General features: G+C 65.9%; 1 protein-coding gene across 3 annotated transcripts; it reads left to right on the forward strand.

The window, feature by feature from the left end:
• Positions 1 to 1,192: 1,192 nt before the first annotated feature.
• Positions 1,193 to 21,559, forward strand: RGS19 (regulator of G protein signaling 19). 3 transcript variants are annotated; one of them, XM_068912064.1, is made up of 6 exons: positions 1,193 to 1,247; positions 13,954 to 14,096; positions 14,342 to 14,478; positions 17,068 to 17,142; positions 18,629 to 18,863; positions 19,921 to 21,559. In XM_068912064.1, the coding sequence occupies exons 1-6, from the start codon at positions 1,208 to 1,210 to the stop codon at positions 20,107 to 20,109; spliced, it is 819 nt and encodes a 272-aa protein (XP_068768165.1). In that variant the 5' UTR covers positions 1,193 to 1,207; the 3' UTR covers positions 20,110 to 21,559. The 3 variants fall into 3 exon arrangements, with proteins under 3 accessions (XP_068768165.1, XP_068768167.1, XP_068768166.1); XM_068912066.1 differs by lacking the exon at positions 1,193 to 1,247 and adding an exon at positions 11,268 to 11,407; XM_068912065.1 differs by lacking the exon at positions 1,193 to 1,247 and adding an exon at positions 11,528 to 11,648.
• The last annotated feature ends 1,079 nt before the right edge of the window (positions 21,560 to 22,638 follow it).

Genomic DNA, 22,638 nt, shown 5'->3' on the forward strand with positions numbered 1-22,638 from the left:
TCATGGGGATTTATAAAAAACCCAAAACATGGAACATAAAACAGTGCTTGAGGATGTGGGAGCCTTTACAGACATTTGTGAGCTTTCAGCTAAATTACACGCTAAAGCAAAGGTGAGGGCTGGCATCCTGGTTGCGTTGTGGGGGAAGGGGACAGCCTGACATCCGCAGCATTTCACTGAAGTTGCTCTAAGAGTTGGGAAAGCTGATAGTGGAGGGACCTGAGGAAGGCCCCTGCTTCATCCACCGAGATCCTGGCGCAGAACCAGGTCCTATATGACCAAATGTTCTCTAGCTCCTGCTGGAGCGAGCTGAATGGGTAAAAAGAGGAAAATCTAGACTATTGAAAACAGCAGGTTGAAATGCGGGGAGGCGCAGGGTCTGGAACATAATCTAGCCGTGCGTAGGGGCAGAGACCTGGGGTAAGCCAGGAGGTCTGTTACTCACATGGGAGGGGAGGGTGGTCAGGTTTGGGTTTTCAGCTGAGCAGTCACAAGTAAAGGCCTCTTTTAACTGCTTTCCCCACGTCACAGAGCGCATGTCTCAGGGACTGAAGTAGAGGGTGGTTTGATCATTGTCTTTTCCAGGGAAATGGGTTTTAATGAGGTTTTGAATAATAAAGTGGGATAATTTCCCTGGCTGGCAAGATCATGAAATTTTTATGTCTCCTTTCTCTCCCAAAGTTTTATCACCCTTTATTTTTAGAGACACATAATCCCCCTTAAAAAAAAAAAAAAAAAGGCAGAGAAACTACTGATTTAGGGAAAGCCACTCCTCACCAGGGACTCTTGGGTCAGGGAAAGCAATCCTTCAAGCAGCTTCTCTCCCAGTTGTTCCTTGCCACATGTGCTGGGGACAGGCAAGGGCCCGGAGGGGGCAAGGCAGAGGAGCAGGGTCCCTCCAGCCCCTTCCCTTGGCTGAGCCTTTGCCCAGTGCCTGCACACTGGGGGCAGGTGACGTCCCCGCTCCGGCGGGAGTGTGTTGGGGCGGGAATGGTTCCCTCCCAGTGCTGGCGTAGAGGGCAGGAAGCACGGTGCCTGGGGGAGGCTGGGTGCTGGTGCAGGGCGCTGGTGGGGTGGAGGGTGCTGGTGGAGGGTGTTGCGGTAGATGCTGGGTGCAAGGAGCTGGATGCTGGTGCAGGGTGCTGGTGCCGAGTGCTGGCACCGGGTGCTGTGCATGGCGCCAGTACCGGGTGCTGATGCTGGGGGCATGTCCTGGATGCGGGTGCTGCTACTGGGCGCCGGTGCAGGTGCTGGTAGCGGGTGCGTGCACTGGGTGCTGGTGCGGGGCGGTGTGTGTGTGTGTGTTTTGACGTGAGGAAGTGCCAAAGCTGCAATTGCTTTAGGAAGTCAATCGCAGGGGCCGGGGGACGCGTGCGCAGTGCAGCCGCGCCGCTCCGCGCCGCTCCGCGCCCGCTGCCTCTGCCTCTCCCTGCGGTGCCGAGCCCGGCGGCAGCGCAGAGGCGGCGGCCGCGGGGAGCGGGCGGCGGCGGCGGAGGGCGCTGCGCGGCGGCGGCGGCGGATGCCCGGCCCGTGAGTACCCCGCGGCCCGGCCGGCGCTGCCCGCGGGATGCCGCGGCCGGGGGCCGGGCCCGCCGCCCCTCGCTCGCCCTCGCCGCTGCCTCCCCGCGGCGGGCTGCGGGCAGATCCCCGCTTCCCCCCCCCCCCCCGCACCGCATGCTCCCGCTTTGCTTGCGCCCCTCCGCATGCATGCATGCTTGCATGCTCCCCCCGCGGCGCGCAGCGAGCGCCGGGGTTGATGGGCAGCTCGGGCTGTGTGTGTGTCCGTCCGTCCGTCCGTCTGTCTATCCGTGCCCGGCTGCTGCCTGTCACCAGCCCCGTGTGCCAGGGGGGCTGCCGCCGCGCTGGGCGGGGGGGGGGGGGGGGGGGGAACCGCGATGGCTCCGCGGGGACCGGCGGGCAGGGCGAGGGACCCCCCCCCCCCCCCCCGCGGCGCGCTGCATCACCCCGGCGAGAGGGCAGGGCCCCTGCGAGGAGGAGGAGGAGGAAGGAGGAAGAGGGAGGGGGGCACCCTCCAGGCGCAGGGCTGCCTGCAGCGGGGCTTACCCGGCCCCGGGGGAGGGTGGGGGGGGGGAAGCGTGCCAGGAGGGGGTGTCCGCCGAGGCCTCGGCCAGCCCAGGGCTGCCCTGGCCCTCCTGCTCCCACAGGTGTGTGCGAGGGCAGCCCTGGAGCAGCCAGCCCCACGCCGCCTCGGCCAGGCAGGACGCCTGGGCCCCTCTGTGGCTTCCCGTCTCGCCATGTGTAGACGGGTGTCGTCCCCGGCAGCAGAGCGCGGTAGCTGCAGGGAGCCCTGACCTCGCCGGTGGGGTAGCGGCGAGCGCCGGCCCCTCGGGGAGGTTGGCTGAGGTCAGGCGGTGGCGGTGGCGGGGGGGGTCCGGTCTCTTTGTTGGGGGACGCCCAGCAGGTCACCTGGCCTCTAGCAATGGCAAGGCTGGAGGGTTGGGCAGAGGGGACCTCAGTCGGACGTGTCCCGGCCACGGCTCCCCCCGCCACCCGCCGTCCCGCTGGAAGGCAGCGTGACGGCTTCCTGTCACCCGGCACGAGCGCGGCCCGTGGGCGGCATCCCGGGGTGCCGTGCCGCCGCTTGGCGCCGCGTCCCCGCGGCCGAGGGGTGCGGAGGGCCAGGCGCGGGCCGCCGGAGGTGTTGCACGTGCGGCTCGCGCTACGGCTCTGGGCATGGCGAGGTTCCCTCGGGAAGCTCCCTGTCCCCACCGCTTCCATGAGGCTCTTCTGGCACCGGTCCGTGGCCTTATTTAAGAAACTAAACAAAAAGTGTTAAGTGAGTGGGAGGGATTTCCCCGCTGCGAGGGGAGTTCGCTCCCCTCTGGATGCGTCTCCACCATCGCCGTCGGTAGAGACGCTCGTCCCGTGTCACGCTGGACGAGCAGAGCCTGTTGTTTTTGCTGTCCTGGTGGGTGTCGTTTGCTTTGGGAAAACGGGTCGCCCCAGTGGGCACGTATTGCAGAATATCTTTCCCAGGGGACAACGCCACATCAGATTTCCCTACAAGGATTTTAGCTCCTCCGCGTCAGCCCTTCCCCACAAATGACTCAAGCCGCATGCTAATCAAAATACAGTCGTGTTCTTCAGCAATTAAACAAACTCCACCTCATAAGATTATAGTGGAGAAGCAGGGATTTAGTGACTCGAATATGTTTCAATCAGGGTCTGTGTGTCCATTTTGATGTTGTTATTTAAGAAAAAATAGGAACTGAAGGCAGGTAATCAGATAATGCTACTCGAACCCGGAGAGGGTAAGGGAGAAAAATACCTTGGCAAAGTGATTAATGCTGAGTCTGTCCTAGGTGCAGGAGCAGCCCATCTCCACCCTCTCCCTGCGCTAAGTGCATCCTCTCCTATCTGTGCTTATCTGCGGTCGTAGTCTCACTTTTAGACTGGGCTTGGGCTACAGCCTCTTGAGTTTCAACAGGGCTCATGCAAAGGGTCTGGGCAAGCTCCATGCTCCCTGCTCGTCCTCGTGGGTGTCTGTGGCATCGAGTGATCAACAGGTACACATGGCAAAACAGCCTTGGGAGGCAGCGCGTTGTTCCCACTGGGCTCCTCGCGCGTCGTCGCGCGCCCGGCCTGCTTTTGCTTTTGACCCCTCCATCCCAGAGCTGCTTGGTCTCTGCAGAGAGCGGGCTCAGACTGCCATGGCTTTTACTCTTTTTTTCCCCCCAAGCTTTTATCCTCTGGATAAATTTATTTTGGAAAATTTGCTCAAGAGGAGGTAAAATCTTTGCCGCGCTCAGTTCCTTAGCCCCCCTTGGGGGTTTGCCAAGGGAAGCGTACCCTGCGCCCTGCCTTCCCCTTCCGGCTCTCTTTGTACTTTTGGGCCACCTTCTTCCCCCGAATGCCCCGTCCCTGGGCGAGCGCCCGGCGGCGGGGCCGCTCGCGGCGCCCGGCCCGTTGCAGAGCGGGCCGCGACGCTGCGTGAACCGCGGGGGCGGGCGCCGTGTCCGGGCCGCATCGCCGGGCTCTCGGCTGCCGTGACATACGCTTCCGGGTTACCCGGAGCCCGCGGCGCTCACTGACACTTCCTATTACTCAGTTCCTTATTCATCTCTGCATATCTCTGTAGACATTTCCATTGCAAGAGATCTGCTGAGAACTGATCTAAAGGCAGTTGTTTATATACTTTATTTAACAGCTACCTTTTAATTTGAGGGAAGAAAAAATAACTGGAGGTTACCGCAAGTTGTTTTAGTCCCTCAAGTTCAGAGTACCTTGCAGGATGTTGCAACATGGTTTTTACCCATGGGGAGGACAGCATGGGGGAAGAGTTCTTGAGATCTTCTATGGCGTAAGAGGAAGACTCTGAACGCAGCGGCTCACGGGCCGTCTAGCAGCCCCATCGGTTCCTGCCGGCAAGACCTGGAAGCCGGTCTGCGAGACACATCTCCATGCCCTGCTCCAGCAAAGACTCAACAAACAGGCATTTAGCCGCACGAGCATCTCCCTTCTCCAATCAGCCTGCGCTCCCGCCCGTAAGAGCTACGCGAGCCTCCTCCGGCTCGTTTCCATCATCACTGCTCTTGGCCAGTCCATTTATTTCCCCAGCTGCTTTGCCACGTTTTGCCCTCTGTTGTATTCCCTCCAGCTCACTTCCCCCTTCTTCAGTGGGGAACACAATGTTTTTATTCTGCCTCTTTTCATCCATTATCTTTCGTGGCAAGCCAGGCCCAGCTGGCCTTGGGGACGCTTGCGCTTTTTTGCTCTAGAGATGCATCCTATTGAGCCCGTTCCTAACAGCTTTGTGCAGGGCTCAGGACCGGGGCCGCTCTTCCTTCCTTCCCTGCAGGCTGAGCAGGAAGGTTGCATTAGTGCGGTGCTACGGAAAGTCTTGAATGCTAATTCCCGCTGCTGCATGAGGGTAGCAGCGAGCCGCGCAGAGCCACCGCGCTGTTTGCGGCAGATAGCTCACAGGCCTCCAGCAGCCGGCTTCTCCCGCCGGTCCCACGGATGTCAGGACAACCCTAACTTTTTGTGCGGATCGGGCTCCTTAAATCCAGCTCTGCATGCGCTTAAATAACTGCAGGCCTGATGTGGCCGTGCCAGGTCGCGCAGCCCCCCTGCCTGCTCGAGGACGCCGCGGGGCCCAGGGGCGTGGGAACCGGTGGCTTGGAGATGCAACTCTAGGGAAGACAAGAGCCTGGCTCTTACTGGGTGCAAAGCGTTCAACAAGGCGGCCACCCCTGAGTTTCGGTAGACCCAGGCCCTTCTGGGAAAGCGATCTCTGGAAGCACAGAGAATTTCTTTCCCCACACCCATTACTGTTGGCTTGAAACCCACTGAATTTCTTCTTCCTCCATTTCCCTTGTAGAGGGAAATGCTCTTCTTCCCCCCTGTGACTTCTTCCCCCCGCCCAACCCGGGAGCGTTAGGGGAGGTTTCATTAGCGCAGGAGACTGCGGTGACAGCATGACGCGGGACGGTCTGGGGTGGACGTAGCACTGGCGTCTCAGACCGTGACCTTTGCTTAGCCTCGTCACCCTGATTCCCCTGAACTCACCTCCCACATTTCATCCTATCAGACGCTGTAAAAGAAATCATCGCCAGGTTGAGGGCCTGCGTGGCCCAGATGTCTCCTAGCATGATGACCATCTCAGAGGAGCTGGTGCTTTTGGGAGGGAGATCTTTGCAGCCCAGGCGATGAGCTCCTGGCCCGTGAGACCTCCCGCCACCGTCCCAGCCAGTGAAGGGTTTACCCTAAACGGCAGGAGCGCTTTGCTTCTCACCTGTTTTGCAAAATCTTCTGCCTTTGGCCATTTTGTGAAAGCAAAAATTTAACTGGGGAGAGGGTGGAGCAGCAACAACGAAAAAATCAACAAAGTCCTTTAGGGTTCAGCTTTAATATTCATCTTGGAAATGGAAAAAGGGGGTTTCCTGATGGCAGGAAAGAGAATCTTTCCAGTTTTATAACCAGCTGCCCTTGCAGTTCTCTAACCACCCTTGGAACCAGCCTTGGTTGCTCCAATTTGGCCTTTTGAGGGCTCCTGCTCAGATGAGCTCATTTTGGGGACCATGCTTTTCCATGCTCCAGACTTTCTTGTTCGCACTTGCTCACTCCAGAGAGACAAAAGCGCTGGCGGGGCTCCGGAGCAGTAACGCGGCACTAGGAAGGGAGCAGTCCGGGGGCCGGAGGAGCCTCCGAAATCCCTGCGCGCGGTTGTGGCTCTGAGCACAGGCAGGCAGGTTACGGGTGCGTGTGAGCACGATGTGTGTCGGCAGCCCGCGCCGCGGGAGCTGGATTTACTGCTGGCTCGGGATATAGAGGGGACATCAGAGAGCCGGCAAAGGGCTTTGGGGTTTTCCTTTGCTGCCTTTCCTGTCTCGTGCAGACACGAACCTGGTTGGGGCTTAAATAGTTTCCTCCAACAGAAGGCAAATGTCCAAGCAGCATTTCGGTGCGAAGAGCAAACAGGTACCTGTTGGCATTAGTGGGCAGGGACCCTGGAAAAAGAAGGGAAAGCTTCAGGTGAGCATTGGAAAACAAGAAGAAAGAAAGAAAGAAACCACCTGTGATTCAGCTGCGGGTTTCAGAGCAGGGAGAGGGCTTGCAGAGGGGATTTGGCACTGCAGAAGTGTGTTGCCTTGACAGCTGCGGCAAGGCTACAGCCAAGCCCTAAAGCGTCCGTCCGCGTGCCGGCCGTCTTCGTGGCCTGTCGCGTCGCGGGTCTCGCTGAGGTCCCCACCGCGGGCTGCTCCCGCAGCGCGGCCCCCGACACGCGGGCTCGCTCTCCATGGGCCACGGCCCCTTCCCACGGCCCTCTTTGCCGGTAGCGGCTTCCCGGCCGGGTTGGCGTGAGCGGGATGCAGCCGGCCGAGTCTCCGCAGCCCGGATGCGGGGCTGCCGTTGCAGAAAGCTGCCTGCTGCCTTGCCATCGGCGAGGGGTGCCGCGCAGCGCGCCCGGCACTTCCTTCCTCCGCGGGAGGCTGCCAGCTCCTCCCCGGGGCACGGCCAAGCCCAGCCTGGGAGTTTTCCTTCCCCGCTTCGTAGCGTTTGCAATAACCTGCCGTGCCAGTCTCGGACGGACGTGAGCTGCTCGCAGCATCCCCAGGCGCTCGTCGCGCCCAGGGACAGGGCGCGTGCGGCCCCGGTAGCCGAGGGCAGGCGCGGGTCCTCGAAGCCTTCCCTGCCCTGGGTGTTTGCCCGTGGGATGGGGCAGAGCCCCCCTGCTCGCCGGGCAAGGTCACCTCCCCGGAGCAGGGCAGCTGGTGGCATCGCACCGTCGTATGGACGCTAACGTTGGATTGAAAAAGCTCTCTGCCCTCTGCGGCTCAGGAGGTGCCCGTAAGGGTCTTGGCGAGACCCAACGCGGCAGACCCGCGGCGCGGCGGGGCCGAGGCCCGGCTGCGCGGTCGCCCGCTCCGGTTGCAACGCTCCCGCCTTTGCGCCGGGGTGGCTCAGGGCGCTCCCCGGGGCAGCGCTGCTGGTCCTCTGCGGGGACCTGGGGCACCTGGCTGGAGAGGCGATGTTCTTGGCTCTTCGATTGGGGCACAGAGCCTCCCAACGCTGCTCACCCCCCGTTCTGCTTTTGTACAGCTGCCCGGTGGGATTCAGGGGCAGAAACGGCTCCCGTCCGCTGCGAAAGCTTCCTTCCCTCCTCGGGCTGTAGCCTCAAGAGATGCTGCCCTGGGGCAAAGCCGCCTTCAAGAGCCTGCTGCTCCCCACCAGCTCCCAGTGCTGCCAGTAAGAGCCCCAGTAAGGGGGCCGGGGGCCAGGGGCCGGCTCAGGCTCTGCGCTGCGCCCCAGGCAGCAGCCGCGGAGTGGGGCGCATCCCGCGCCGGCATCTCCGCTCGCGGGACGACGGGGCACCTGCAGCCTCGGGGTGTTTTTGGAGAAACCGCAGCGCTCCCCGTCCTTGCTGCCGTCGCTGAATCCAGAGGCCCTGGAGTCCCCGAGGTCCTGCGGGGTGGGTGCTGCCCCAGGCAGCCCCTGGCCCCGCACGGGCTCCTTCCCGCGCCGCGGGGCCGTTCCTGCCCAGCCGGCGCCGCGGGCTGGCGTCGGCGTCAGCATCGGCCCCGCTCGGCTCGTCCCGCGCCGGGCGCCGAGCCCTCCCGCAGCGTCCCGGGCAGCAGCATCCCGCGGGGACCGAGCCTCCCGTGGGGCTCCGCGAGACGAGGCCGCGTCAGGCGCGTCCCGGGGCTCGGGCCCGGCGGTAAGCTCCCCGTGCGATGCAGGCGTTTGCGACGCGCGGGGTTTTCCCTGCCGGTAGCTCGTTTCCCTGGAAGGTGCAATTACCCATCTTGTTAGCCTCAGTCCTCTTGAGATTTTGCAAGCCAGAAATTACTGTTAATGAGCCCCGGGCCTTGGGGACAGCGATGGAAACTGAGGTTGGGGAAAAGCGTCCGCCCTTCCTCGTTGGGGACAGAAGCAGGCAGGACCCAATCTCAGTCCCTGCTGCAGGGTTTTCCTGCGGGTTGTGGGTTCGCCACGGAGCCGGGCGCGCCGGCGCCGGGACGCTGCTGCCTGCCGGGTCGGAGGCACCGGCCTTTCCTGTTTGAGGCGACCGACCTGTTCGGCTGCCTTTTTGGGTGTGAATCCCGGCCTCGGAGCACCCCGAGGAGGAGGAGGAGGAGGAGGAAGGCCCCGCGGTGAGCCTGCCTCCCGCCCGGCTCTCGGGGTCGGCCCCCGCGCTGCTCCTCTATCCCTCTGGTTCGCTCTCGTCTTTCCTGTCCCCCAGCGAGCCGCGGGTTCAGCCTGCTCGCTTTAGCCCCTGCGCGCTGCTGATTGCCGCGGTCCCGCTGCTCCTCGCGTACCGATCGCTAACAAAAGCCCGACAGAAGTCGGCCGTAACGGCGCCGGGACGCCCCGACTAGCAGAAACATCCTCATCAGGGCTCGCCGTATTAAATCCCCGCGCTGAGCGATGTATTAAATCCCCCCCGCCGCGAGCCGACGGACGGACGCCGCCGCGGCTGGGTCCGGCTCGGCGCGTCCCGGGGCCTGGCCGCTCCGGAGAAAGCCCGGCCGGGTCGAGGTGGCGTTCGGCTGGGTGTGTGGATGGGCCAGGAGGAGCCCAACGCGCCGCACGCGGTGCCTCCTATTTCCTAGTGCCGGCGGCTAGGAAAATCACTGCCGGGCAGGAGAGCTGCGCCGGAGGCACGCGCTCGGCCCCCGCCGCGGGCGCAGACACATCTGCATCCGTTATCAGCAGCCGCTCGCTCGGCCGGGGCCGCCGCCGCTCGAGCATCGCCGCCCGCCTCGTCGCGGCGCGGCCGGCCGAGCGCGGAGCCCTTCCCCGGGGCTCGGCCGCCCTCGGGGCCGCTGGCACGGGGCCGGCGCTGTCCCCGCCGCCCGCGCGGTGCCAGCCCCCGGCCGGGCTCAGTCCCCACCTTTCTGGGTTCTTTGCTAATAGATCGCTAATGGGGGGGGGGGGGGAAGTCGGCTCTAAAAATAGCTCCGAAAACTTCCTGTGCCGCTGCCAGGTGGCTGGGGCCGGCTGCGACGGCGGCGGCCGGCCGGCCGGCTGGCGGGGCCCCCGGCTCGCGGCCCGCTCCCCGCGGCCGGCCGGCTGCTGAGCGCCTCCGAGCTTTGAGGACGCAGAGGGAGGAGGTCGAGGCGGCTGCTCGAGGAAAAGCTGCCGGCTGCGTTGAGCTATATGAGACGCTGGAGAACCGCCGAGCTCGAGACCCGGCCCGGGAACGCCGCCTGCTCCGCGGGCGGAAGGATGCGGAGCCGCTCGGCTCTTTTGGGGAAACCTCAGCAGACGGAAACGCAGCTGGGCCGGTTTTACGCTGGGGACTGATCCACATGGGATGCATCCGCCAGCCTCCTGCGCGGGCACCGCTGCCAGCCCGGGGCCGGTTTTGCTCCGGCAGAGCCCTGCAGTTCGCCTGCCCTCCCGGCCTGGCCGCGCTGCCGATGCTTGGCTCCAGATCCCGGTTACGCGCGGGTGGCTGGCAAAAATGCGCCTTTCCCAGGGTGGCCAAGCCGTGCCCGTTTGCTGCTGCAAACCGGCGTTTGCAGCTCTCAGGCTCTGCGAAGCCTTGGGGAGAGGACGTGCATGGAGCTGCTCCCAGCCTCCGGCACGGCGTATCCCTGCCGTTTTGCCAGGGGTTTGAGATCTCAGCTGGGGTCAGGAAGGGTTTGGGGGTCACCCTGGTCGGAGTGAGCCCTTGCTGGGGGTCTGCGATTAGCAGCAAAGCACACGTTTGCTGCCCTGGGTCTCGCCTGGCCTCACGTTGCACCCGTTAAGCAGGGAGGAAAGTTCCCTCCTTTGGCAGAGAGCTGCTAACCACGGCTGGAAGCAGCTAGCGGGTAAAACATCTCTGGTGCCAGTCGGTGCCCCAGCACCGGTGACCGGGGGATGCTCTGGGCTTCCCGCGCAGGGAGCCACATGCATGGGCCGGGCACTGCGGGCGGCCGTGTCCTGGCACCAGCTCCGGCCCCGGGGCGGCCGGGCGCAGGGAGGCCAGGCGGGAGCGCGCCCGGGCGGCTGCATCCCATCGCCGGCTCCATCCCCAGGGCGCCCCGGCAGCCCCAGCCTCCCCGGGGAGGGAGGTCTCAGAGCTGGCCCTGCCAAGTAGCAGAGAAAGGGATCCTGGAAAGCCACATGGAAAAGAAATGCGCTTGAGGTGCAAGGTGCTCTGCAAGCCACGCGATCCAGGACGAGATCCCCGCCGAGCGGCCGCGGCTGCCGCTTCCCAGGCGCGTCCGCCGGTGCGGCGCGGCCCCCGCTCGCTGGGCATTGCATTTTTGGCTCTGTGCGAGTGCGCTGGGAAATGCGGAGGCCTGGCGGGAGTCCCTGGTGCCCCGCCGCCCCACCGGCTGCTTTTCCCGCGCCGTCGGCTGGCGTCTGCGCCGGGTCCCCGCGGGGCGGCCGGCCACCGTCAGCCCTGCAGAAGGAGGAACCCGCCTGGGCCGGCCCCGGAGCGCAGGATGACTGTGCAAAGCCGAGCCGGTGCTTTCCATGCGGACGGCTCCGGGGTCAGCCCCGGGACGGTGGCGGCGCGACCCCCCCCCCCCCCACCGGTCTCGCTCTTTTTGACCCTTTTAAAACTGGGTGAGCGGGCGGGGCGGCGGGGGGGCAGCTATAGGTGAAGTTGCTATAGGAAACTGAGGTTGTGCATCTGATTTTTGGGGTTTTTTTTTTTGTTTGGTTGTTTTTTTTTTTTTCCCTTGAAGCGGGGTGGGGGGAACCCCCAAGGCCGCCGGGGCAGGGTGCTTTGCCGAGGGGCTGGCTTCGCCCGGGCCCCGCCGCCCGCGAGCCTCTGAGTCATCCCGCTCGCGGGCGGCCCCGAGGCGGCGGAGGCGAGCGGCCCGCGGCTGCCGGCCCCGCTGCCGGCCGGCGCTCGGCTCCCGCCGCGCCGCTCCGCCGGGAAGGGGCGAAGCGGCTCCCGCCGCGGCCAGAGCAGCCTGCCCTTGGCGGGGCTTTCCCAAAAAAGGTCTGAACTCTTCGTTTGAGTTTGCCACTTCCCTTACCACTCCCTTTCCTGTGAGAGGATGTGTTCGGTTGCTTTTCTTTTCGGGTTCGTTTCCCCCCCCCCTCCCCTTCTTTTCTTTTCTTCGCTGCTGCCCCTCTGCCCTCAGAGCCGCCCTCGGACGCTCCGCGCCGGCTGCGGCGCTCCTGGCGCCCCCGGCCCGGCGCCCGCCGTGGCCGGGGCCAAGCTCTGGCCCGCGCACCAGGTACGGCCCGAGCCCCCGGACGCCTGGGACCGCGCCGGGCGGCCGCCGCCGCCGGGGCCGGGAGCTTTGCCGCGGCGCCTCTTGCAGCGGGATGGTTCGACCCGGGCCAGCAGGGTGATTTCGGGGGGGGGGGGACCGGGAGGGGGGCTGCTGTGCCCCAGGCTGGCGACCCAGGCGGTGGCTCCGGGTCCGGCCGTGCAGCTGCTGTCCCGGCCAGACACGGCCCCCCCCCCCCCGCCCGGGGAAGGGGAGACTTCCCTGCGCAGGGTGTTTTGGGGTGCCCCCCCCTCCACGCCGCCGTTTGCCCCCCGAGCCGGCTCGGATGGCACGTTGGAGGCCGGGACGCGCAGCGAGCGGCGAGCGAAGCCGGGCGGCCCCGGGGAGGCTCGTCGGAGCCGGGCGACGGTCGCTTTCGGGGCGTCTCTTCTCTCCGCTTAGGAAATGTCTCCCCCGCCCTTTTTATTTTTGGTGCAAGCCTTCCTCTTTTTGCCGTCGCACGCCCGCACCCTCCCCGTCCCTCTCGCTCTCGTCGGCTCATGCGCCCGCCCCGCGGGACCTTCCTAATCCGGCGGCCGCGGCTTGGCCTCCTGGGTTTGGGACAGCGGCTCGGCGAGTCGGGAGCGCGCCGGCATCGCCTCCGCGCGCGCACCGCCGGCCGGGCAGGGATGCTCCTTGCTCCGGCGACGCCGCTGCGGAGGTGCCCGCTGCCCCCAGCGCAGGCGTTTCGCTCGCTGAGCCGCTCTGGCAGCGGGATGCCAAGGGGATGGTCGCGCTCCGGCGACGGGAGGGCAGTTCCTGCCGTCGCCCCCCCCCCCCCCCAACCAGCGCAATGCCGCGGCGGCGTCCCCGCGTCCCGGTCCCTTGGGCAGGCCCGCGTCCACCCGGAGGGCGCGACGCAGGCAGCAGCACGGAAGGGAGAAGGAGGGTTTGTCGAACGCGCCGGACGGCGGCCGCGGTTGCAGCCGAGCAGGGCGACGCGGCCGCGGCTCCCGCTCCGCCGGTAGGGACAGCCGGGGAGCGCAGCCCCGACGCTGCCCGTTGCAGCCCCTGCGCGAGCGACGGCAGCCGGCGGGAGGCTCGCGCGGGAGCCGGCTCCCCGGCTGTGGCTGCAAGCGGCGAGGCTCTGCCGCAGACCTGGGGCGTTTCGAGAGGCGGCTGCGCGGGAGGTACCCGGCGGGTAACCGGCCGGCGGGTCCGGGGCGATGCCGGGGCGCCGGGCGGCCCTTCCCGGCGCCGCTCCTCGCTCTTTGCCCGCTGCGTTTTCCCTCGCTCGCAGGGGAGGTCGCCAGGTTGTCGGTGAACGGGATAAAAGCCCCGTTTCTGGCTGCTTCGGCCGCGGAGACGATCCCGCTCGCGGCTCAGGGTTCCCTCCCTGCCCGTCGCCCCCCGCTCGCCCCTTCCCAGGCTCGCTCCCCTGGGGTCGCCCCCCGGCAGCCCTCCCTGCTGCCCCGGAGCAGCCCGCTGCGGGAGCATCCCGCGGCCGGGGGCTCCCGCGCCTTTCTCCCGTCCCTTCCCTCCGGCAGAGGAAAGACTGTGATTTTTTTTGTTTTTGTTTTTGCCCTCCGCCGTCTGCAGGGCGCGCGAAGCGGAGCGCCTCCGCGCCGGCCGCAGCGGGGGACGAGCTCCGTCGGCCATTCGGGGCCCCTTTTGCAGCAGCGACGCGGAGCGCTAGACTCGGCCTCGCGCGAGTTTTGGTTTTAGCGCCGGCGGCTGAGAAAAACTTCCCTCCCTTGTTTCCTTCCACTCATATGACACCGGGGCGCTGCTCCGACTTCCCCATCCCTGGCCTGTAAACAGCCCGGGGCTGACTCAGGCCCTGCTTCTCCGTCGTGCGGCCGCTGGCGCGGCACGGCCGGCGCGGAGCCCCGTGCCCGGGGCTCGCATGGCTGCGCCGCGCCGGGTCTGTCGCTGCGGTCGGGGCGCTGCCGAGGGTTTGGGTCCTCGTCCAGGATGAGCAGCGGTCCAGGCGAAACCCGCCGAGGTCGCTGCGGGGCCGTGGCAGCCTGAATTTCAGCCGTGACGGGGGAGCCCGGGGCAAAGCGTTCGCCCGCCGGGCTGCCGGAGCTGCTGTTTCCCCTTCCTCCTTTCCCTTGCGCTTCCTTGCCTCGCATCTTTTCCTTTTCTGCCTGCTGCCCCAGCTCTCTGCGGTACTTCGATGCCGGCGAGGGGTTTTTCCGCGCGGGAGGCGTGCCTCTGCGGGCTGCTCCGAGGGCGCCGGGCCGCCTGCCCGCCCGGGGACGCCGGCCCCGGCGGGGCCTGTCCTCGCTGCGGCGGTCACGCCGTGCCGCTCCTCTCCCTCTCCTAGGCTCCGCGCAGGAGGCTGCAGGGACGCTAGCCGGGGCGCGTCGACGGCACGGCTCGCCCGCAGCCGGGGAGGAGCGGAGAGCAGCAGAAGGGCCCCCGAAGCACGAGCCACCCGCGTCCGCCGTGTATGAGGCTGGGAAGCAGGTGAGGGCGAGAGCGGGCGCTCGGGGCGGGCGGGCAGCAGGGACGACGGCGGTTGGAGGGGGAGGACCGAAAAGAAATCCCAGCAAGTCACTGTGCCGGGGTCCCTCCGTTGTCCCCCAGGGCCTGACGCCCTTGCAGCCCGTCTCGTGCTCCTCTCGAGGGCACCACGGACCGAAAGGGGAGGCGGAGCGGGGCGTCCGCCCGGGCGGGCAGGCTCACCCACTCCGCGCCCTCCTGCCTTGCAGTACGCAGGACCGGCGTCCGCAGAGACACCCCTTCCGATGTCCCGGCATGAGACTTCTCCGACAACGGTGCAACCCGCCAGCAACCACCGCCCCAACGCCTGCTGCTTCTGCTGGTGCTGCTGCTGCAGTTGCTCATGGTACGTCCCGCCGCCTGCTCCGGCCCGGCTCCGGATGCCCCCAGCTCCGTATTCGGGGGCGTCTTTCTTCCTGCAAGCGTGGGAGGTGCAAGGGGGGGGGCCCGTGCACTTGCAAGTCCGCTGCTGCGAGAAGCAGTCCACTGGTTTGCAAACCACCAAATGCTCGGACGCTTGCAGGGGCTAGAGGGAGACCAGCTGCAGCGGCCAGCACCCTGCCCGCGGGTGCTCGGCTGCAGCCCCCAGACCCTGCACCCAGCCTCAGGGTGCTGCAGCGGGAGCACGCCTGGGAACGGCCTGGCCCCGCTTGCCGGGACACTTGTGCACTTGCGTTTGGTTTACGGTCAGAGGCCAAACTGGTGCCGTGTTTAGAAAGGGGCTGCAAGCAGCGCCTGGAGCAGACGGGCCGCGTTAGCGCTGCGTGCTGTCGGGAGCCCCCGGGGAGCGCGGGCTGCCTGCGTTGCGCTCCTCCGCACCGAGGGCGGCAGCTTGCTCCTCCGAGTCCGGCCTCGGCGACAAGCAGCTCGTTCCCTCCAGCTAAACCATTTACAATATGTAGAGCAGCATCTGGCTGGGAAATCCTCATCGCGCGCTGCGTTCATCGCTCTTCGGAGGGCTGCGGGCTCCCCGGACGAGCTGCGCGCGGCAGGCCAAGCCGCGACCTGCCCCAGGCGGACTCAGGCTCTGCCGTGGGGCGCCGCATCCGGCCCCCGGCCCTGCCCGAGCCTGGCTGTCGCTAGCTGGCTGCGCCTCCCAGCCTCTCTGAGGAGTCCCAGGTCCCTCTTCTCTCTGGATAAGCCAGATTTCGGAGAGCTGGTCTGCTCTTCTCCATCCTCGGCATCGACCTGCTCTGAGACGGCTGGTGGCTTTGGGCTTTGCAGCGGCTTTGGGCTTTGCAGCCGCTGGCGGCGCCAAGCTGGGAGGAATAACGAAGCCCTGGGAGCTGAGCCAACCTAGTGCACCCCAGCCTTGACGTGCTGGCCCCGTGCAAGCCTGCATCACGTCCGCAGCACTGACATGTTGGCCCTGTGCAAACCCACAGCACATCCCCAGTGCCGATGTGTCAGCCCCACACAAACCCGCAGCGCAGCCCCTGTGCCAATGTTTTGGCCCCATGCAAGCCTGCAGCGCATCCCCTGTGCCGATGTTTCAGCCTCGTGCAAATCTGCAGCACATCCCCCGTGCCAACATTTCAGCCTCGTGCAAATCTGCACTCATCCCCAGTGCCGATATTTCGGCCCCACGCAAACCCGCAGCGCATCCCCCGTGCCGACGTTTCGGCCTCGTGCAAATCTGCAGCGCATCCCCCGTGCCGACGTTTCGGCCTCGTGCAAATCTGCAGCGCGTCCCCCATGCCGATGTTTCAGCCTCGTGCAAACCCGCAGCGCGTCCGCAGTGCCGATGTGTCGGCCCCACGCAAACCCGCAGCGCGTCCGCAGTGCCGATGTGTCGGCCCCACGCAAACCCGCAGCGGCCCCCGGGCCGACGCTTCGGCCCCGTGCGAAGCCGCCGTGCGCCCTTGGAGCTCCATCTCACCGAATTCCAGCTCACGTCCTCAAATTTCCAACGCGACAGAGGACGAGGAGGGCTCCCCGCACAACCTGGCCCCGACGGCTCCCCGCAGCGCCCCCGGGGCTTTGGCAGACGCTCCCCCGGGCACGGCGGCATGCATCCGCGGATTGGGGGGGGGGGGTCACATCCCTATTTTCCTCCTCGCCGTCTCTGCCAAGGCTCGGGGGCGCCGGCGCGATACCGAGCCCCCCGCAGCCCTGTTTGTGGAGCACGCGATGAGCGCTGCACCCGACACGGCTCGCGGCAGAGCCGCGAGCGCCGGCGGGGAGCTCCGTGGGGCGACGGCCCCCGAGGGCGGCCGCGTCCCCCCCTGCCCGGCTGCAGCGCGCCGCGCCGGGGGGAGAAGTTTGCACATTTAATCTTGCGAGCCCGGCCAGGGGCAGTGTCGCAAGCAGGAAACGCTGCGGTCGGCGCCGGCTCCGAAACACGAGCGCCCGAGGGAAGTTGGCTGGAGGCCGTTTTCCTCTTGCGCCGCCGGCACCGGCGGACGGCAGGGCGCGGGGGGCACCGCGGGATGCCGGCGGCCCCCCACCCCGGAGCAGCCCGGGTCCAGCCGGGCGCCTTCCAAAATCTCTCCTCGCCAGCAGCTTCCTGAGCGAGCCGGGCGCGGGCGATAACGCGGCGCTAGCGTTGCCCACCCGGCTGCGCGGCCCCCCTCGCGGCTGCGGGGCTTTATGTATTCCTCCGCTGAGCCGCGGCGGGGCTTTGCGGGCTGAGCCGGCACTGACCTCTGCCGGCTGCTCCCACGCCGGGCGCAGCGGGCGGCCGCCGTTGCGCGTTGGGGTCCCACCTGCCCCCGGGAGAGGAGCTGGCGCCGCGGCCGGCGAGGGGGGCGCCGGGAGCTGCCGGGCTCCGCCGGGGCCTGGGGAGGAGCCGCGGGGCCGGCGGGTGCTGGGGGCTCGTGGAGGCGATTCGGCAGCCGGGCCGGGGGCTCGAGGTGAAAGGGCCGGGGCCGGGCGCGGGGAGGACCGGCAGCCCCGTCCCCAAATGCCCGTCACTACCTTTCCGTCTCCCCGTTAGGAACGAGGACCGGGAGCGAGCATGGAGGGCGTCTCGGGATACCAAACTGGAGACCATCCCAAACTGTGAAGCCTGGTGAGCAGAGGGGGGCAGCACCGCGGGGCGCCGGGGACTGACAGGGGCTCGTGCTGGGGGGGAGGCAGCGTGGCACAGCACAGCTCGGTGCAGCACGGCACGGTGCAGCACGGCACAGCTCAGTGCAGCACGGCATGGTGCAGCACAGTGTGGCACGGTGCAGCACGGCATGGTGCAGCACGGCATGGTGCACACAGCACAGCTCGGTGCAGCACGGCACGGTGCAGCACGGCACAGCTTGGTGCAGCATGGCACGGTGCAGCACGGCATGGTGCAGCACGGCATGGTGCACACAGCACAGTTTGGTGCAGCACGGCACGGTGCAGCACGGCACAGCTTGGTGCAGCATGGCACGGTGCAGCACGGCATGGTGCAGCACAGCACGGTGCAGCACGGCACGGTGCAGCACGGCACGGTGCAGCACGGCACAGCTCGGTGCAGCACAGCTCGGTGCAGCACGGCACAGTGCTGCATGGCATGGCTCAGCACAGCATAGCTCGGTGCAGCACAGCGTGGCATGGTGCAGAACAGCACGATGCAGCACGGCAGGGCACGGTGCAGCATGGCCCGGTCCCCACCGCTCCTCTCCCTCGCACCCTGCGCCGCACGCGGGAACACACTCAATACAGCGCAGCGCTGGGGTGCCAGGACTCCTGGGTCCCCTGCACCACTTTTCCCGCAGCCGCTCTGCATCGTGCCTCCCATTCCCGGCCAGGAGATGAGTGTGGCAGAGCCCGCCGGCGTCACGGGCGGCGGGGGGGGGGGGGGGGGGGGGTGCCTGGGGCTGCTCCACTCACGTCCGGTCCCCTGGCGAGGAGAAACTGAGGCAGGCACGGCGGCTCCGCGGCCTCTCGGGCCCCGTCCCAAGGGCAGCCCCCGGCTGTGCCGCGTGCCGGAGACATCCCGCACCGTACACCCGCGCCGGCGAGCGCGCCGCCCTTGCAGCGGGGGGGTAGGGGGGGGCCGCAGGGCGTCAGACGAGCCCCCGCGGCGCCAGCGGCCAGCGCCGGGCGCCTCCCGGGAGGCTCAGCACCGCGCGGCGGAGGCGCCCGGCCGGCCCCGCGTTTCCCACACCGGCACCCACGGCTCGCTGGAGCCAGCCGCGGGCTAAATATACCGCGGGGCGCCGGGTCAGGGAGCAGCAGCAGCCGCCGCCGCGGGCGGCCCCTGCTCCGCGCCGAGCCGAGGCCATATAAGGATCCGGCGATTCGTGCGGGGCCGGAGCCGAGGCTCCCTCGGGAGCCGCCGCCGCCGCCGGCCCGGGGTGCTCAGCTCCCCACCCAGCAGGCTGCGAAGCACCCGGGCCGAGCGGTGATGGGGGGGACCGGGGCTAATTAGCCTGGGCTAATTAGCCAGAGATAATTATTGCTCCTGGCTCCTCCTTTTTATCCCCCCGCCAACCCCGATATATTCGGTGGGGAGCAGCCCCCCCCCCCCCCGGCAGCCCCCCGCTCGCCCCTAACGCTCTCCCCTGGCCCCCCGGCAGCGCCAAACCCACGGCCGAGGAGGTGCGGGGCTGGGCACAGTCCTTCGACAAGCTGATGAAGAGCCCGGCGGGCCGCAACGTCTTTCGGGAGTTCTTGCGGACTGAGTACAGCGAGGAGAACATGCTCTTTTGGTTGGCGTGCGAGGAGCTCAAAGGCGAGTGCAACAAGCACACCATCGACGAGAAGGCCCGCACCATCTACGAGGACTACATCTCCATCCTGTCGCCCAAGGAGGTACGGGGCGGCGGGGGCAAGGCCAGCGCCCGGCGGCCATCAGCGGCTCCCGGTAGCCGTCAGCGGATCTCGGCGCCGCGGCGGGTTGGGACTCGGCGGGCTGGATGCGGCCGAACGGGGCGGGTTTCGGCAGGAGAGCAGGGCTGAGCCTGCCAGAGGAAGCGGCGGCCGCCGCGGTCCCCGTCTCCCGCCGGCCGCCCGCCCGGCCCCCCACCCCGCGGCAGGGTGACGCTTTGCCCTGCGGGGTGCAATTGGCTGCTTCAGCGAGCTGCCCCCCCCCCGGCTCTGCCCCCCGGCTCTGCCCCCCGGATCTGCCCCGCGGCGGTGGCGGTGGCCCTCGCGCACACGGGGCAGCGGCCGGGCTGGGGCCAAAACCTCACGAGGGCCCCGCTGGGCTGAAAAGCTGCTGCAGCCCTGGGCTGGGAGCACCCCGAGGTGGGAGCACCCCAGGCTGGGAGCACCCCAAGGTGGGAGCACTCCAAGGTGGCTGCAGCCTGGGCTGGGAGCACCTTGGGCTGGGAGCACCCCAAGGTGGGAGCACCCCGAGGTGGGAGCACCCCAAGGTGGGAGCACTCCAAGGTGGCTGCAGCCTGGGCTGGGAGCACCCTGAGGTGGGAGCACCCCAAAGGTGGCAGCACCCTGGACTGGGAGCACCCCCAAGGTGGCTGCACCCTGGCCTGGGAGCACCCCAAGGTGGGAGCACTCCAAGGTGGCAGCACCCCAAGGTGGCTGCACCCTGGGCTAGGAGCATCCCAAAGGTGGCAGGACCCTGGACTGGGAACACCCTGGGCTGGCAGCACCCCAAGATGGGAGCACCCCAGACTGGGAGCACCCCAAAGGTGGCAGCACCCTGGGCTGGCAGCATCCCAAAGTGGCAGCACCCTGAGGTGGCAGCACCCCAGGCTGGGAGCACCCCGAGGTGGGTGCATCCCCACCTGCCTGGTAGTGCAGCACCCCGTCCGTACCCCATTTCCCCGCTCAGGGTTGGGGGGGGGGGGATGCCGGGACCCGGCGTCGGGGTGCCTCCGCTCACGGCCGCTTCTCCCCCGCCGCCCAGGTGAGCCTGGACTCGCGGGTGCGGGAGGTCATCAACCGGAAGATGCAGGAGCCGTCCTCGCACACCTTCGACGACGCGCAGCTGCAGATCTACACGCTCATGCACAGGGACTCGTACCCCCGCTTCCTGAACTCTGCCATTTACAAAGCGCTGCTGCAGAGCGTCTCCCGCTCCTCCTCGGAGTCCTAAGGGCGCCGCCGGCCGCGGGAACGCCGCCCCCCCCCTCCCACCCCCCCCCACCCCTCCAGTTTTTAGCTTTTTACCTACGAGCCGTCACCCCGGTTTCTGGGCTCATACTACTGAAGCGCTGCCGCCCGGGCAGGAGAGCTGTGCCGGGGGGGGGGGAGGCGGTCGCCGGCGCCGGCCCCCCCCCCCCCAACCTCGGCCCGCTCCGAGAGGTCACTTTAGCCCCTCTCCGCCACCCCTGGGGACGCGGCGAGTGCCCGTGTCCCACCTGAGCCCCGGTTGGGGATGGTTTCGGGGGGGTGGGTGGGAGGGGATGGGATGGTTTGTTGTCGTTTTGAATTATTTTCTTTTTTTTTTTTTACTTTTTATTTTAAATGCTTTTTTCTGTTGCCTTTATCGGGGGACTCGAGGGGTGGGAGGGGGGGGGGGGGTTGACAGGCGTCTGTGTACATATAAAAACTCGTCAGGTTTACAGCGCTCCCGTCTGTTTGCAATGGGCCCAGGCGGCGAGCGGCGTTTCAGCCCTTTCGCCCTCCCGGCGGGCTCGGAGCCCAAGCCCGAGCCGTTTCCTCCCACCGGAGCCTCTTTGCACTGATACCGCCGGGCGCAGCGACGGGAGAGGACGAGGTCCGCGGCCGGCTTGGGGAGAGCCCCGGAGCTGCCCCCCTTCCCGGGCCGATGCCCAGCTCTCCCGCCCCGCTCCTGCATCATCCCCCCCCGAATCCAGCTGCCCTGGGCCAGCAACTCGGAGCAGGGGTGGGGGGAAAAAAAAAACCCCATCCACACGGTTATTCACCCCCCTGGCAGAAATTGCAGACACCCAGGACGCCCCAAAGCGGTGGCTCCCCGCCCGGCCCGTCGGCAGGAACAGGGGTTCGCCCTCTTCCCGCGCGGGAGCTCGGCACCGAGCACCTAACCGCGGCCAGGCCGGGCTCCGCGCGGGACGGGAAACGTCACGAGGAAGATATATAGTATCTGTGTATTTTTGTACGGCATGAGGAGTTGTTTACTGGAGCCCCGGCTCGCGGAATGAGCGTTTCTGCCAGCAGCCCCTGCTCTGAGACGAAGCCAACGGCACGGCGCAGGCGGCCGGGCAGGCCACGGCCGGCACCCGCGCGCCGCTCTAGCCCGGTGGACGACCGCCATGAGAGCCTTTACCGTCTCCGTTTGAGCAAAAACACCCCGTGGTTTCATATTTATCTCCCCTTTTCCTTTTCTGCCCCTCTTCTCTCTCCATCCCTTTCAAAGAGGAAAGAAAAAAAAAAAAAAAAAAAAGGGAGCACTGGTTCTTTTTACTGAAGATTTTTTTAAACAAACAAACAAATTCTCCTCTTGGTTTTGTTTTTTGTTTCCTTCCTTCCTAGCGGTGTGACTGTGTGGATATTCATGTCAGTAAATTTAGTTTTGTTCTCCAAGCGGAAATACAATTCAAAAAAAATGTATTTTTGAGAGAGACCAGAGATAGTTCATTTATTTAGGAACGTCGGTATTTTTATTATTTGGTTGTTACCAAAATGCAAGTTGATCTCAGCCTGCCTGACTCCCTTTGGACAAGCTCCTATAGCAAGCAGCCCAAGTCCAGCACTGAGAAGCTGTTTAAAAACCAGGGTAGCGTTTCTTGTTAAGCAGATAGCAAAGCAGCAAAGAAACTGCTTTACTGCCCAGGGCTTTCCCACCGCTTAAGAGTGATGTGGCTGTGACAGCCACTAACGGGACACAGCCAAACTAGCCCCGATGGGTGCGAAGTGCAAGGCAGAGCTGTGACCCTGCAGCGGGGAGGCAGCTTTCCCCCAGCGAGCGCTAACAGCGTAAGCCCAGCAGTGTCTGGATCCTGTGCTGGGAAGGTTTTCCATCCTGAGTTTTGGTTTTTTCTGCGAGTAAAGGAAGTATGTCAAGACCATTTTAAAAATCTGGCTCCAGCTCTGGGCGTGGAGGTGTTAGTGGTTAAGCAGCGTGGCAGGCTGGTGAGACCTTCTCCCCAGGCCACAGAGGTCTCGGCCCAGCTGGGGCCCCACTACCACCAGATAATCCAGCTTTCACAATCCTTGCACTTCTAAATATCTTATAATTAAATCTTTATTTCTGAGACACCTTTTTATCCAATACATTTCCCCTGACTGACTCCCATAAGCGTGTAGTTGGTATTATCCCAGAAGACAGAAGCACGACAGAGTGCCAGGAGGCAAGATACTTTTCCCTAGCCTTTGAGAAGCTCCTTCTCCATTTATGAATCTCTGCTCCATAGGCAATTCAGGATTGTCAGCTAATTGCACCCAAGCTCAATTCCCCCCTTACAGTAATACAAGAAGGAAGGCAACAGCAGCTCGTTAATTAGCTGGCTCCTGTTCATAGCACACAAGCCAGAGTGCCTTGGCCAGCTTTGGGTTTAGATCCTCAAGCTTTTTTTAAAGCGTTACTGTGAGGGCACTATTCCCTCCACAGGCTGGCTTGAATAATCCTGCCAGATTCATGAGACTTAGCACATTGTCAGCATCTTTCAATCTTTCCCTTCTTGAGAGTTGGCCGCACCTC

This window comes from Struthio camelus, chromosome 18 (genome assembly GCF_040807025.1).
Source record: "Struthio camelus isolate bStrCam1 chromosome 18, bStrCam1.hap1, whole genome shotgun sequence".
Lineage (NCBI taxonomy): Eukaryota > Metazoa > Chordata > Aves > Struthioniformes > Struthionidae > Struthio > Struthio camelus.

Bases quoted from the DNA above. Each gene is read 5' to 3' on its own strand.
- RGS19 (XM_068912064.1), top strand. From the start codon at position 1,208: ATGTCCTGGATGCGGGTGCTGCTACTGGGCGCCGGTGCAG. The intron at 1,248-13,953 runs GTGCTGGTAGCG...TCCCTCTCCTAG, and splicing joins GCTACTGGGCGCCGGTGCAG to GCTCCGCGCAGGAGGCTGCA. The intron at 14,097-14,341 runs GTGAGGGCGAGA...CCTGCCTTGCAG, and splicing joins TGTATGAGGCTGGGAAGCAG to TACGCAGGACCGGCGTCCGC.